The following is a 13,787-nucleotide window of genomic DNA, read 5'->3' on the forward strand; positions in this document are numbered from 1 at the left end:
GGAGCCTGGCCAATAGGCCGACCAATAGACCAGCCAATAGGCCGGCCTACGGACGCCGCGCCACGCCACGCCACGCCAGGATCGGCGCGCGCGCGCGAGCCTCACGCCGATATATAAACGCACGGCGTGCGTGTGCCGCATCATCACGCCCCGAGCAGCTTCACACTTCACTTCTCACTCCAACTTCACACCCCGCCATGTTCGCCAAGCTGGTGAGTACCTGCGGCCTGCGCGGCCACCCGGGGTGAGAGGGTCCACCGCAGCGGTTAGGGGTGAAGGTGGCTTCGTGCGGATGCGGACCAACCATCCCACCGAATGTGGAAGATGAAAGAAAAGGATCAAAACGCACCGGAAACAGTTCTCAAAACAGTATGTGGATCAAAATTGCGCACCTCTGTGGTACACCAACAAGTCCAGAATAATTTTTTTCGCCGAAAAAAGCAAAACAATGTTCGGGTTTGATCTGTTTGTAAATACTGTTTCCGGTGCTTTTGGTTTCTTTTCTTTCTTCTTCCCCATTTCGGTGGAATGGTCTTGCACTTCTGCCCTCCGCATCAGTGTCTACCTACTACATCTACTAATGAGTCGGGCGGGTGCTAATCGCCACCGCAGCAAGGGGGGGGGGGGCGTCGTCATCGTCTGGACAATGTGGCCGGGGCGGGCGGGGCGCGGTGACGCGGAAGAGTTTGCTTCTGAGCAGCTGTAAGTGAGCTGCCTACTCCTCCAATAGCGACAATGGGCCGTCCTTGTCTTTAAAAATAGTCATCATCATCATTGTTAAAGCAGACCCGGCCGGGCACGCATGCGGGGGGACATGCGGGTCTCTTGGCCAGGATGGGGGGAAGCGAAGCGAACTCTGCTTCATGGAGCTGACAGGACCGCTTGGCGACTCGGGCGTGGTGCGAACGACGACGTGCCTGTCACCACATTAGCGACACGGCGCGTGCGAGCTTCGTTAGCTATGAACGGGAATAACGTGTTGTTGGCAAGACGCCTCTCTCCCCTGCGGCGCGTCCTCCACGTCCCGGAGTCGGCGCCAGCCAGGCTGACACATCGGGGAGCACAAGGCCGCCGTCGTGGAGAGCACTACCTCATATCTGTGCACTCGTATCATCGCGGGGCGTGGCGGGGCGTGGCGGGGCGCAGCGGAACGCCCCCAGCGAGCCCCGTGTCGACTGTCGACATGTGCCGAGGAGACTGCTTGACACCGCCGCGCCGTAGCTAGAGACCTCAACGGGAGAGAGGCACGAGAGTCCGTAATCAGGGTTCAGAGTTTCCGGCAGGCCATGCCTTCGTGTGTCGTCTCTCTCTAATGACCCCCCTTTCGCCTGCTTGCAGATCGTCGTGAGCGCGCTGGTGGCGGCCGTGTCCGCGAGCCTGGCCGCGGACCGCTACCCCGCCGGCCTCAACCCGGCGCTCTGCCCGGGCTACCCTCTCTGCGACAACGTGCTCCTGGCGCTGCACAGCAACGGCCAGGCCCCGGTCGCGGTGCCCGCCACGCCCACCGTCTGGGGCGGCCGGGAGTACCCCGCCGGCGTCTCCCCCGCCTCCTGCCCCAACTACCCCTACTGCAACGTGGGCGTGCACGTCGCTCCGCTGCCCGGCTTTGCCCAGCGCGAGTACCCCGCCGGCGTCTCGCCCGCCGCCTGCCCCAACTACCCTTACTGCCACTGATGACCCCCCGCCAAGCGCGCCTACAAACTGATCGCCCTCCACAAGGAATCTTCCTCGGCGCTCAGCCCCCGCACCACTCGTCGTACGCCCGTCGGCTCTGATCAGCATTTCTCGCCGTGTTGGCGGTGAGAAATGAAATGGTCGAGCCGACTAACCGCAGTCGCGCCCCCCGGTGCGCCCGTCGAGTCGTGTCGTGGCCGGCCTGTGCCAGATGAGGCCCTGCATCTGAGGGTTGTTGAGGAAGAAAAATTGAAATAAAACCAAAGCTTTTCATGTGGTACTTACCATTATTCCGCACCAGACTCTATTCCGCACGCCCGCCTCCGCCTAAAAAGTTGTCGAGGTCGGGGGATCTTCGGCGCTGCCTTTACAAACACCCAGTCCTGCCACCTTACGGAAGTAGATCAGTCCAATCGTCAAAGCGATCGCGCTCATAGAGTATTCACAGCTTTTTATTGTTTGAATGGAAACCCAAAGAGTTATTTTCTGGGCAACCTAACTTAGGCCGCACAGTATGTGGCAAATAGTTCTCCAAGTTAGATTTAAAATTACGGGTTTTGTCTCCTTAAGGACCACGGACGCTGACGAGCTATACCTAACTGCACTCGCGCGTCCCATTGGTCGGCTCTGGGGTGCTCTGGCCAATCACGCGTCATCTATCTCTCTGCAACAGGTTTTCAAAAATAAACGGCGGTTTCTTCGTCGACCCAAACACAAACAAACCAACTGTGATTGAATTGTTGAAAACAGGTGCAGGTAAAAACAAGACAGTTTTCTCATCTATGGTTCTTGGATTGATATCTTTATATTTCGTGTAGTTTCTGTTGTCAGTAGATGTGAGACTGAAACTGAACACAAATACAGTTCAAACGTATGTTAACTCATTGGTGGGTGAATCGAATATTTGCTTCAGTTTGCGTATTTGTTCGAAGTTGATCAGTCCATATATGTACCGTTACGTTTTAATTTTGATCTAATGATTTAACTGTTTCGCCTCTATGGTTCCCTTTAAAGGTTAAGGAATTAAATTTCACCTTTTTGTTACTGTTGTTTTACCAGGTTATGTTTAGCTGTTTAGCTTCTCTAAAACATAAACATGATTTATAAATTAAATGATTTTGAGGTGCTGGAACTCATTGGTAGTGGCTCATTTGGATCATGCTATAAAGTTCGTAACAAGCATACTCATGAAGTTCTTGTATGGAAAGTCATTGAGTATGGATGCCTGCCAGAAGAAAAGAAACAGGTGGGTAGATTTTTGAATTTGCTATTTTCGGGTATTTTTATACTTTTCCACCTTCACCTTAAAACCGTGCGCTTTTTCATGTTTTAAGCTGCTTGTCACGGAAGTTACTCTTCTCAGAGATTTAAGACATCCTCATATCGTCAGATACTTTGACAGGATTGTTTGCAAAGAAACCAAACAGTTATATATATTGATTGAGTACTGTCCTGGCGGTGATTTGGCCACAGTCATCAAGACATGCATCAAGTAAGATTCAGCGTGTGTAAATGCCCTTTCTCTGTGTGTTGGTTAATTTTCATTGAACATTTATCTTCTGAATTACAGAAGTAATAATCATATAGAGGAACGTTTTGTTTGGAGAGTACTCCATCAACTGATTAGTGCACTCCAAACATGCCATTCCTGGATATCTAGCACAATAATCTTACATCGAGATATCAAGCCTGCTAATGTTTTCCTGGATGGTGCTGGAAATGTGAAATTAGGAGATTTTGGCTTAGCCTGCAAACTAGATGCTGATCAACCAGGGTGCATTGAAACTATGGTTGGAACCCCATTTTACATGAGTCCGGTATTTCCCAGAATGCATCCTTAACATTTTATGAAACATACATTTTAGGGACTGTCAATTTTAAACTTTTATTTTACAGGAGGTGATGAAAGGTGAAATGTACAACACCAAGTCTGATGTTTGGTCTCTAGGATGTTTAATTTATGAGCTATGTACTCTAAAACCTCCATTTCATGCACAGAATATCAAGGAACTTGCTTCTAAAGTGAGCACGGGAAGGTAAGCGCAAAATAGTTGTACTATTATTTATCTTTTCAAGTCAACCCAAAACCATAACTGTAAATGTATTTTTATTTTATTCTATCAATTTACTATTTGCCATAGATTTGAACGAATTCCACCACATTACTCAGACAGCTTGCAAAGAGTTTTAAATAGTTTACTACTTGTAAATCAAGAGCAACGACCTTCAATCTTTGATTTAATATGCCATCCTGTCATTGTGTCACACTCACCACCAGAATCTCAGAAATACACAAAGAGATCAGTACCAACAACTCTTGTAAGCACCAAGGCCCCACCACCCAGCCCTGCAGATCGAGAACCTGAGAAGGTAAAACAAATTCTGTTGGTCTGCCCTAGACCAACACATTGACAGTTAATCTCTTAAGAAGACTATGAGGAAGCACTTTCAGTATTACTTTATTATTGTCTTGTAGGTCAGCAAAGATACTTTTCAAAATGAATGGCTGGCACGTCTTCAAAGTCTCAGAGATCGGGAGGCTGCACTAAGAAACCGGGAGCTTCTACTGGAGGAGAAGGAGCATGCCCTGAGCCGCAGAGAACATAGAGTAGCTTTAATGGAAAGGACAGTCCGAGATAAAATGGTTCTTGCTGAGGTATGTACATACGTTTACGTGTGTTAATCTGTCTTTTGAATTTGAATCCAACCCTTGTTATGTTCCAGGTCTACTTGAAACGTAGTAGAGAGAATCGATCTGGTCCACCTTGTCAACCTCGTAAAAACCAACACCAAGAATGCAAAAGTGTTGACGAATCGTTCAGTGCTGATGCTGGCGACACAAGTGTGATGCCAACATCTGCTCTTCTAGATCCCTCTCAAGTGTCAAAACCTTTAAATTTCACCAGCAGGCATGAAACTTTCCCTGTTCCCCTGGATCGACGAGTCCACTTCGATGATAGAGTGGAGATGGCCAATAAACCAATTGTTAGCTCCAAGCCTTCCTTTGTAAAGGTAGCAGAGGCTATAAGGAGCAACAAAGCGGAAATTGGTTGTCAACCAAAGCCAAGAACACATCAAAAAGTTTTAAATCTTCCCGGCTATACTGGACCAGCTATTACAGTTGATGTACCATATTTGGAGAGCGATTTTCCCCTACATGCAACTAATTCATTTAAGTCTGAAAATCGTCAGACCACCAGCCCTTCTGTTAAGCTTACTGTGCTATTTGATGATCGGAAAGAATTACAAAAAGCTGTTAACAGAATTGATGCTTTAAATTTGGAATCACATTCTGATTTAGTTGATGATGATTATGACAAATCAATGTACAACAAGGACACATTGCCAAAACATTCTCAAGAACAAAGGTTCAATGTACCTGTCAACAACTTTCAAGATAAAAGAAATATAGCTGCTTCTGTAGATTCACTTTTGGATACTAAGCACTCATCCACCAACATTGGGACAGCAACATACACCAGAGAAGTTATGTTCCCTAACGATGTAGTTTTGAAAAAAAATGCTTTTGGTGGAAGTGCACGGCGCAGGAGGAAGTCTAGCTGTCGTTCAAGCACTCCTGTATCTTCTGAATCCAAGTTTATGGTGCCAAATAGCAGGGAAAATATTGAAAATGCTAAAAATAATGCCTTGTTGCATTATCAGAAAGAAAGTATGAAGATGGACTCTGGTTTCAGCCATAGGAAATCTATTCCTTTGGAGAAAGGAAAAGAGAACTTACCCTGCAAAGATGCTCCACCTCTTCCAAGGAAAACTGTTGCTACATCCCTCTTGGCTCTTCCATCAACTGCAGCTGCTGCAGCTTCAGCAGTTGTATCAAGAAGCAAGAAATCTTACATCTCCTCCTTTCGATAGATTCATGCATCTGAATTTTATCAAAATCAAACTGATACATAGATTATTTTGCACTTAAAAAAGTGAATGTTTGAGTTATGCATTTTGCCTTATTGTTCCTCTAGATGTAGAATATTTTAGTGTGTGGTTGGTGTCGCCTATTGTGCCTACCTTTACTGTTAAGATAGAATGGTGTTATTCACCATATATATTTAATGATGTTGCATATTACAATTTTACTTTTAGTTTGTGTTAAAGTACTTTTTTTCTGCATGAAGTTATTTTCTTATGTTTTAACACAGAAATGAAATGTTTATTCTTTTTGTTTTGCGTAATATAGCAAATTTAAATATGCCTACTTCTCAATTTGGAGATCCCCTCTAAAAAGACGCTTATTTTGTTTTGTTTTAATTTTGTTCATGTGATATTTAACTTGTGCCACTATTCTGGAATTTTGTGGATGTGAAGTCAACACTTAAATGAATTTTTGAGATTAGTTTGAATCTTTACAGACATGTGCCATAGCCCTATTTTGTTTTTTCTTGTATATTCTAGATTTAAGTTTCATTTTATTGGAAACTTATTGATTTATTGGTACCATAACACTCTGTTTTATGCAAATGATAGTCTAATTTAAGAAAATAAGTCTTGTTTTGACTTAGAAGTGCATGTTAGCAACAACTTTTAACTTGGAAAGAGTTTAAGAGAGGGAGAGTTGAAATTGCTTCCTAGGAACTTGAATAAAAAATTGATCCGGACTTTATTCTTATAAACTATTAATATAATAAATCAAATTTTATGCTACACCCCACACTTCCTCAAAACCTGAACACAGCTTAGCACAAGCCAAAGCCCCAGATAGTGGATAACCACTTATTGATATCCATTCCTCGGCATAGTCAGCTGCAACCTAAAAAGCCCAATTAAGGAGGTGAATTCAATGACGTGAAATCATGTAGTTTTATGAAGAGCAGATCTATCAAGCCACAAACCTTTCCATGAGCCATTGCACCAACAACAATTGCAATGGGGTCTTCTGAGGGGACCAACTCTCTTGGGTTGGTAACTTTAGGAGCACTAAAGGAAAATGCCAGCTTTCGACATCCAACAGGTAAATGATCAGTTATGGGATTTTTGATAACTTTTAATAGCTTTATAGATGAATCTGTTGCCCGGACACTAAACTTGTGGAGTAGCTGGACTGGAATATAATCGCACAGAATTAGAAGACCAATAAGGACATCTTCAGACTGAGCAAAATTAAAACATCGATGTTAGCCACTTACCCATCAAGCTTGCAAATCTTTTGAAAGTCCGGGGAATTCTGGTTTGAGGATTGACTTCAATGAGTACTTTTTTTTCTGTGTGAATATAAACCTGAAATATAGATAATTTTGGTGTTAAGTAAATAGATAAAAATGGTTACTAACTTTCTCTATTCAAGAAAGTAAGACTGATCTACCTGAAGGAGGCCCGCTCGGTTCAGAGGACTGTCAAGTAGCATCAGTAAACACTGATGAGCTATATCTGGACGAACTGGATCACGATTATTTTTACGTAGCATGTTGAGATGATCATCGGAGTTAAGCAATTCAAAGGAACTACCAATCTGAATAAATAGAGGAGGAAAACCAAACATTAGTAATAATAATGGCGTTCAAGAAGCACACATGAGTTTCAAACGACTTTTCTACTGCCCTGCTTTACAACTAAATGTACTACATAAATTTATTCATGTGAAACGCAAACAGGAAACAAAATATTTCGGCATTATTATTAAATAACAATACTTTTGATAACCATACCTTGACACTTTCTAGTTGGGCTCCCTCTAGAATGACAATTAATCGCTTTTCTTGCTTTTTAAGGTGAGGGGCGATATTTTGCTTTGCTGGTGGATTTGCATCATATTCATCGTCATTTACCTTACGCTTTTTCCCCATTTTACCCATTTTTCAAAAATTCTAACCTATCGGCACGTGTTGTTGTGGTGTAAGCTGCCCAAACTGTTCAACAACAACAAAGGCAAAAAAAAAGAAGATAATGTTGGTCGAGCTATCGATTGACTTGTGAGGGATTCTATCAAAGCAAAGCAAATTCAGTTTGATTTTAAGATAACATAATCATACTCATTTTATCATTGACGTAAGATAAAATAATTTTTAAATCGAAGATCGTTAACTTCAAGAGAAATTTGAAAGGGGGATAGTGTAATGGTTCCGTAAATGAAGTATAGTGCGGGTTTTTTGGTAGGATGTGCAACCTTCCGGCGAAATACACACTCTTGACGCACACGGTTTTTCTGTATTCTGAAAATTGTTAATGCACGATTTTTCAAATGTGAACTATTCTCTGTATCTAGAGAGTTTTCTGTCTGCAAACTGATCATTTCCGAACACTTGAAAGACAAACCGCAAATGGCAGATCGATAAAATAACGATAAATTTCGACCAATGCAGAAAGGGTCCTGTGAGAGTTTTGAGTGACGTACGTTGCTCCTTACGTTGTTCTTGGAAAACGATAGGGTTGGTCGATGCTTTGGAATGCACACGACAAAGTTTTTGTAGGACTGTGTTGATAATGCAGTCTTTGTAGATTGAAGTGTGTTGGATAATATTTGGGACACCCTCAACTTGAGTTTTAAACGTATTCACCCTGGACCCCAAGATGGACAGGCGACGTCTCTCGTAAGTTATGCCGGTGGATCAACGTCAATCTCATTCAAAGGCGTTTGGTTTTATTTTTCGTTACTTTGAATTTACCGTCTTTGGATGCATTCATCGTTGTTTTCTTGTTGTCTCTGAAAAAGAACCCTCTGAGGTTAGTGGGTCACCAGGGGTTGATACAGGGTGGGTGGGTTCCATATTTACAATTGTGGCCAGCATATACTTCATGTTTGCCTTTAATTTTAAATCTTGGCCTCTTAAGTGGTTTGTAAAATTTTTACTCATTCCTTGTTTTTCTGTGAATGTGTTCCAAAACGTAATTACATTGTTACAAATATTACCTCTAAACTCTGCGGGATTTTAGGGGTGTGAGTCATTGTAGGGAAAAAATAATAATATAAAGCTGAAAGTTCGACTATTAACAGTGACAGGGATTTAATTTTATATGATATCTATGATTTTAATAGTTTCATCTTATGTTTTTCTGTTAAATTTTATGATATGATGTATTTGGGAGTGAGCTCTCTTGTTATGTAATGTCAAGTTTAGTCTTTATCATGTAGCCACAGCAGATAATAAAACTCAAAATCTGGCCAACCCGTTCAAATTTGTGCTTATTTTCAGGACGTCGGGAGATACTCTGTATCAAACACTGGGTTTGGCTAAAACTGCTACCACAGATGATATTAAGAAAACTTATCGTCGTTTGGCACTTAAATACCACCCTGATAAAAATCCAGACAATCCTGAGGCTGCAGATAGAGTAAGTTCCCATTTTGCAGTTTCCGGGTGTTTTTTGTCTGTAAACCCAGATAGTAATTTTTTTATTTCTTTTTCAGTTTAAGGAAATTAATCGAGCTTACAGCATACTTAGCGATCTGACCAAAAGAAATGTGTATGACAACTACGGGTCCCTTGGTCTGTATATAGCTGAACAGTTTGGAGAAGAAAATGTTAACCCTTATTTCCTTGTAACTTCGGGATGGTGTAAGGTTTGTAGCTATTTTGGTTTTCCTCACAACTGCTCGTTTAATTATTAGTTTTCAAAAACTTATTTCATATTTTCCTATGTCCCACACACTAATAATCATTATTTCTTCCTACCAGTTTGCCTTCTTGTTTTGTGGTCTTATCACTGGATGTTACTGCTGTTGCTGCCTGTGTTGCTGCTGCAACTTCTGCTGTGGAAAATGTAAACCGCGGCCTCCTGAGGAGTCTGGTGATTATCATACTCTCCATGTGAGTCAAACCTAAGTTTTCTGTTACATTTATCTCAGTTTCAATGATAATGTTCCATTTTAAGTACATATTTACAACTTGTTGGTGTCTCCCTTAAAGCATGGTCATCTTATGTTTCAATTTCTTGTGATTATGAATTAGGAAAATGAAAAGTTTTGGTTGTTGCTGAAGTAAAGTCATATCTGTTGTGTTGGTACAGTGACAAAGATGTTTTCCCTTGGTTTTGAAATCGTAGAGAATTTTAGGGTGACCGACCAGGCCATCTATCTTGGGATTAGGGAAAAGTAAGAAAAAAGTAAGGGGTTTATACCGAAATTATTCAATTTCAATGTTTCAGATGGTTTAAGAGTTTCAATTATACAAAATATCTCTTCTAGACGTGGGGAGATTGAAAACTCAGTTGTCTTCCTTACATTTGGTGGATTAGAAATCTTGGTGTACTTAATAAGGATATATTTAATGTGTGTTTTTTAGTAAATTAGCCTTTATGTTGAGCACTTTACTAGTGCGTAAGTGACATTCATCCCATCTGGGAGAAAATAAAAATAGTATTTTACATTGTATGATGCTTGCCATGCTCTACCTACCGTCCATATAAGTGTGAGATGGATAACTTGTTTAGTGATACCTTGGTTTTAAGTTCTTTCCCTCCTAGCCATGTAGCTCTTGTTTCATGTGGTGACCACAATCAATATCTATTATAATAATCTGTGAGCTGTGTGATAAATTTGTGTAGGTTTGATTTTGTGTGGAGACCAAGTTATGTTGTACTCAAGTGAACAAATTCCAATTTCTCTTATAATAGTTGCTGTCCCTAGATATTCCTGTTGTAAACATTTGGATCTGAAGTTTCTCCGGAAGACATGGGTTTTAGACTTTCTGATTTCTTCCTACTGGCATTTTTAAGTGTCTTGCATGCTTCTAGTAGATTATGCATGGTGACTCAAGCATGCTTTATATGCTTATCAACTTGGTCAATTGCTGCCCATTTGTTTTATGATTTGCTTTTTTTTTTCTACCCTCACTGACATAGGTGCTGTGCAAACCCAAGTAAATGATAACCTTGTCACAGAATGTAGCTGGAGCACCCCTCTACAGTTCTTAAAAATTTTCTTTCAAGGGTTTTCTGCTCTATTTTATTGATTGGTAAATGGCACGATTGCTCCAAGCTCCCAGCCTAATGGGAATATTTAATTTCATGGTCTGGCAACATTTGATCTGAATTTATTGCCTTTTTGGCATATTCTGAACCTGTAATCAAGCTGTTTTTAAATTTCCCTAGCTTTCTTTATTAAATGTGGTGCTTAAAAGAGCAATCCTGCAATGGTCTTGACCATTTTCAGAGCACCTACATAGAGACTTATACTGTCAATCTTTAATTGCATGAGGTGCTTTCTAAAAGGAGCTTTTCAAACAAATGTTATGCTTTATATACAAGAACAAGCTTCATTTTGGTCATGGGTCAAAGAAAATTTTCAGAGAACGTTTCTAGACTATTTTCCCATAGTCTAGAAGGTTACATATATCACTTAGTTCACATTTGCTCTGTAGCACAAAATTTTCTTAGAGTGAAGGGGTGTTTGGCTCTGTTGGTTTTGTGAAGGACATTCTTATATGACAGCTATAGGCTTTAGAATGGAAGATGTAAACAATCGAAAAATGGAAAATGTATGTCTGATCTTGTGTCAACCAACATAATGCCTGTTTAAATATATGCATAAGAAGAAAAAGATGTTTCTGTACACTTAGTACAACACAGCTTGGTCTACCACTTGTTTGTTAGGTTAAAAGAGGGGTTTGCACAGCACCATTCTTTTGTTTTCTCACGCCAGCCCCTATATTCTTCAGCATTTTTTTTTTGTTAGCACTGAGTTAGCCTTTGGCTCTTTTTTGTAGAGAAACCAGAATGGCGCAGAAGGTGCTGTGATATCGGAGCAGCCCCGCTCCCAAAGGAATCAGGTTGGTATGGAGACACAAAGAAAATCTCAGAATGAAAGAAAATGTCAGACATGGGCAGTAAACTACTCAATCTTAAGTACTGGTAGGGAATAGCATGAGAACACACATAGTACAACTTTCAAACCATCAACTTAATGCTGTGTTTAAGGTAAGTAAAGAGTTCCGGAATTATATATTGATCTAACATTAATACTAATGTATTTCTTATGCTGCTTGTAATACATCGGACTTACATGTATACCTTATTGGATATAATATTAATATTACAGTAATTTCCTCAATCATACTTAATTTGTAAACACTGACAATGGACATGTCACTGTTTAATCCCCACTACTTTGGCATTAATGTATCTTGAAGACTTATGTATATGCTTTGACCCTCTCCCGTATATTAGAGTTGCCTGCCCTGCCAGTATTAGCTTCTAGTGAGCATGTTAGTCTTTCCCTGCACTTCTAGTGTAATTTAAAGGCGTTCAAGACCATTTACTGTTATGAGTTCTTCCTCCAGTACAATTTACATATTTTCAAAACAAACAAGTGACATCTTTGAAAGCAGATCTCGCCTCAGTGGGAAAAATTCAGAGCACAATAGGTTTCTCAGACATTTTCACAGTGCACCAATATCATTCTTCTCTATCCATGTCAATTTTAGTAAGAAGAAATCATTTCTGAGGCCTCTGTTATTTTTTTTACCATTCTTTACTTTTTTTATTATCTGATCTGCCAAGTTTTTGGAAGATGACTTTGCTCATGCAATTTATATTGAATTGTTTTAGGAGGATGATGAAGATGATGTTGGAGGACCGTCTGTGTCAACTCAGCCAACCTCAACGGCCATGCCAATGCCAATGCCAATGCCCATGCCAGCTCCAGGAGATGCCAATGAGAGTACCTCCCTCAACACGGGTGATAAGACTGTTTACACTCCAGGTTTGTAAAGTATTCACCTCTGCCTCCTTTTTTTTTATCTTCCTGGAAACTATCAATTGTATTGTAGGTGTTTGCTCTGGGTTTTTGGCACTGCATTTATTTTAAACTGGAGTTAATTTATCCATGTAAGTGTTGATGTAGATGGTTATGAGATGGTAGATGTGTTAGTGGTTTACTTTGGTTTATTTAAGTGCAATGTTTTCATCACCTCTGGTTTGTATCGTACCATAACAGATTTTAGATTGAATATTTTAATCCGGTCGCACTAGTCACACACATATTTAATTGATCACAGCTTTAAATTCTTGTGTTTCTGCATGCTGTATTACTGATTAAAAATGGCACAATTTTTTTCTTATTTGCTGTGCTGTAGATTTTTGTTTGAATGTTTGTGATTGTTTTGCATGTGTTGCTTCTGATGCAGGAATGGGGGTAGGTTCTTCACCACCATCAATGTCCAATAAGTGGTAAAAGATCTACGCTGCAAACTTGTCCCTTCATATTGGGGTGAGTTTGTTGTTTCTTTTCTTAATAAATTTTTAATTTTGTTTGGATGGAAAAGACAGTATCTAACACATTTACTATGAATACATGATATGCCCCCTTTCCAATAACATAGTGCTTTACCTTTATTGTAATTAGCCTTTTATAGCCCTCTTTATTCATCTTCTATGAGTTGTACCCTCATGAAAAATTAATAAATGCATGGTAATATTTGCATGTCAGAATTATCTGTTTTCCTTCCCATTTTATCTTAACACTTCTACAAAGTCAAACCCGGATATAGTGTAGCACCTTGGGAAAAGCAAGTGGCGATGGTATAAGCGGGACACGTTACAAGCGGGGTGTTTTCATATGGGATTATTATGTTTCGTCAATGGGATTTGCAACGCTTTATCCGGGTTCGACTGTATTATCACAAAGTACTAAACAATTAAGTTTGGCTTCAGCATAATTATGATTTTTGTCCCTTCTTGTTTACAGGGTCACTGGAATGAGAGCAGTTATGAAAGAGCAGAGGAAAGAACCAAACCCTGTGATGAGTCACACTCGAATATGTTAAACACTAGCTATCAATATTCTAATTTAGTTATTGAATTTGTTATCTTAAGTATTTGGATGAATCCAGCCTTTAGATTAATGTTGTTGGTAGTTAACATTGTTTGTGTTCCAATCAGTTACAAATACCCAAATGCAATGAAAAACCCAGAGTTGTTGTAAAGATTTCCTGGCCATATCTTAATATGCCAATTTTGTGTGTGTTGATCTGTGGAAACATCAAGTTTATGGTTTGTGTCTCTCCGAGAGTGCATCTTTATCAAACTTACAGGCTTTGCTCGATTCAGTATTTTAAAATTTTTTCCTCAAAGTCTTGCTTTGCCAAATGTTAGGAATTACTTGAACTGGCATTAATTTTTTAGCTGATTATGCTACAACTTCCAAGATTTTTGTATTGAATAGAGGG

At 40.5% G+C, this 13,787-nt stretch overlaps 4 protein-coding genes across 8 annotated transcripts; 3 read left to right on the plus strand and 1 right to left on the minus strand.

The window, feature by feature from the left end:
- On the plus strand, positions 1–1,947 carry LOC113203516 (cuticle protein 1-like). The gene is made up of 2 exons (XM_026418252.2): positions 1–212; positions 1,339–1,947. The coding sequence occupies exons 1-2, from the start codon at positions 198–200 to the stop codon at positions 1,672–1,674; spliced, it is 351 nt and encodes a 116-aa protein (XP_026274037.1). The 5' UTR covers positions 1–197; the 3' UTR covers positions 1,675–1,947.
- A 43-nt stretch (positions 1,948–1,990) lies between these two features.
- Positions 1,991–6,284, plus strand: LOC113203441 (uncharacterized). 3 transcript variants are annotated; one of them, XM_026418143.2, is made up of 8 exons: positions 1,991–2,430; positions 2,734–2,920; positions 3,009–3,166; positions 3,245–3,464; positions 3,571–3,710; positions 3,816–4,044; positions 4,151–4,330; positions 4,399–6,284. In XM_026418143.2, exons 2-8 carry the CDS (start codon positions 2,771–2,773, stop codon positions 5,545–5,547), a joined length of 2,226 nt encoding a protein of 741 aa, XP_026273928.1. In that variant the 5' UTR covers positions 1,991–2,430; positions 2,734–2,770; the 3' UTR covers positions 5,548–6,284. The 3 variants fall into 3 exon arrangements, with proteins under 3 accessions (XP_026273928.1, XP_026273924.1, XP_026273926.1); XM_026418139.2 differs by having other exon boundaries at positions 2,189–2,430; positions 3,245–3,491; XM_026418141.2 differs by lacking the exon at positions 1,991–2,430 and adding an exon at positions 2,443–2,561 and having other exon boundaries at positions 3,245–3,491.
- On the minus strand, positions 6,263–7,632 carry LOC113203444 (ribosomal RNA small subunit methyltransferase NEP1). The gene is made up of 5 exons (XM_026418150.2): positions 7,332–7,632; positions 6,989–7,135; positions 6,813–6,903; positions 6,519–6,727; positions 6,263–6,436 (listed from the first exon to the last, which is right to left on the minus strand). The coding sequence occupies exons 1-5, from the start codon at positions 7,476–7,478 to the stop codon at positions 6,323–6,325; spliced, it is 708 nt and encodes a 235-aa protein (XP_026273935.1). The 5' UTR covers positions 7,479–7,632; the 3' UTR covers positions 6,263–6,322.
- Positions 7,633–7,826: 194 nt separating this feature from the next.
- LOC113203443 (dnaJ homolog subfamily C member 5) lies at positions 7,827–13,413 on the plus strand. Of its 3 annotated transcripts, XM_026418146.2 has the most exons (8): positions 7,827–8,213; positions 8,817–8,955; positions 9,032–9,184; positions 9,300–9,431; positions 11,328–11,390; positions 12,169–12,322; positions 12,747–12,829; positions 13,307–13,413. In XM_026418146.2, exons 1-7 carry the CDS (start codon positions 8,194–8,196, stop codon positions 12,791–12,793), a joined length of 708 nt encoding a protein of 235 aa, XP_026273931.1. In that variant the 5' UTR covers positions 7,827–8,193; the 3' UTR covers positions 12,794–12,829; positions 13,307–13,413. The 3 variants fall into 3 exon arrangements, with proteins under 3 accessions (XP_026273931.1, XP_026273932.1, XP_026273933.1); XM_026418147.2 differs by lacking the exon at positions 12,747–12,829; XM_026418148.2 differs by lacking the exon at positions 11,328–11,390.
- Positions 13,414–13,787: the final 374 nt, after the last annotated feature.

This window comes from Frankliniella occidentalis, unplaced genomic scaffold (genome assembly GCF_000697945.3).
Source record: "Frankliniella occidentalis isolate FOCC.00 unplaced genomic scaffold, Focc_3.1 Scaffold14, whole genome shotgun sequence".
Classification (NCBI taxonomy): Eukaryota; Metazoa; Arthropoda; class Insecta; order Thysanoptera; family Thripidae; genus Frankliniella; species Frankliniella occidentalis.

Coding starts and splice junctions, on each gene's coding strand:
- LOC113203444 (XM_026418150.2), bottom strand. CDS start 7,478: ATGGGTAAAATGGGGAAAAAGCGTAAGGTAAATGACGATGAATATGAT. Junction 6,728..6,812: donor AAGATTTGCAAGCTTGATGG/GTAAGTGGCTAA, acceptor ATTATATTCCAG/TCCAGCTACTCCACAAGTTT. Junction 6,437..6,518: donor GTGCAATGGCTCATGGAAAG/GTTTGTGGCTTG, acceptor TGGGCTTTTTAG/GTTGCAGCTGACTATGCCGA.
- LOC113203441 (XM_026418139.2), top strand. CDS start 2,771: ATGATTTATAAATTAAATGATTTTGAGGTGCTGGAACTCATTGGTAGT. Junction 3,492..3,570: donor CCCCATTTTACATGAGTCCG/GTATTTCCCAGA, acceptor TTTATTTTACAG/GAGGTGATGAAAGGTGAAAT. Junction 3,711..3,815: donor TCTAAAGTGAGCACGGGAAG/GTAAGCGCAAAA, acceptor TATTTGCCATAG/ATTTGAACGAATTCCACCAC.
- LOC113203443 (XM_026418146.2), top strand. CDS start 8,194: ATGGACAGGCGACGTCTCTC. Junction 9,432..11,327: donor GTGATTATCATACTCTCCAT/GTGAGTCAAACC, acceptor TCTTTTTTGTAG/AGAAACCAGAATGGCGCAGA. Junction 11,391..12,168: donor CCCGCTCCCAAAGGAATCAG/GTTGGTATGGAG, acceptor GAATTGTTTTAG/GAGGATGATGAAGATGATGT.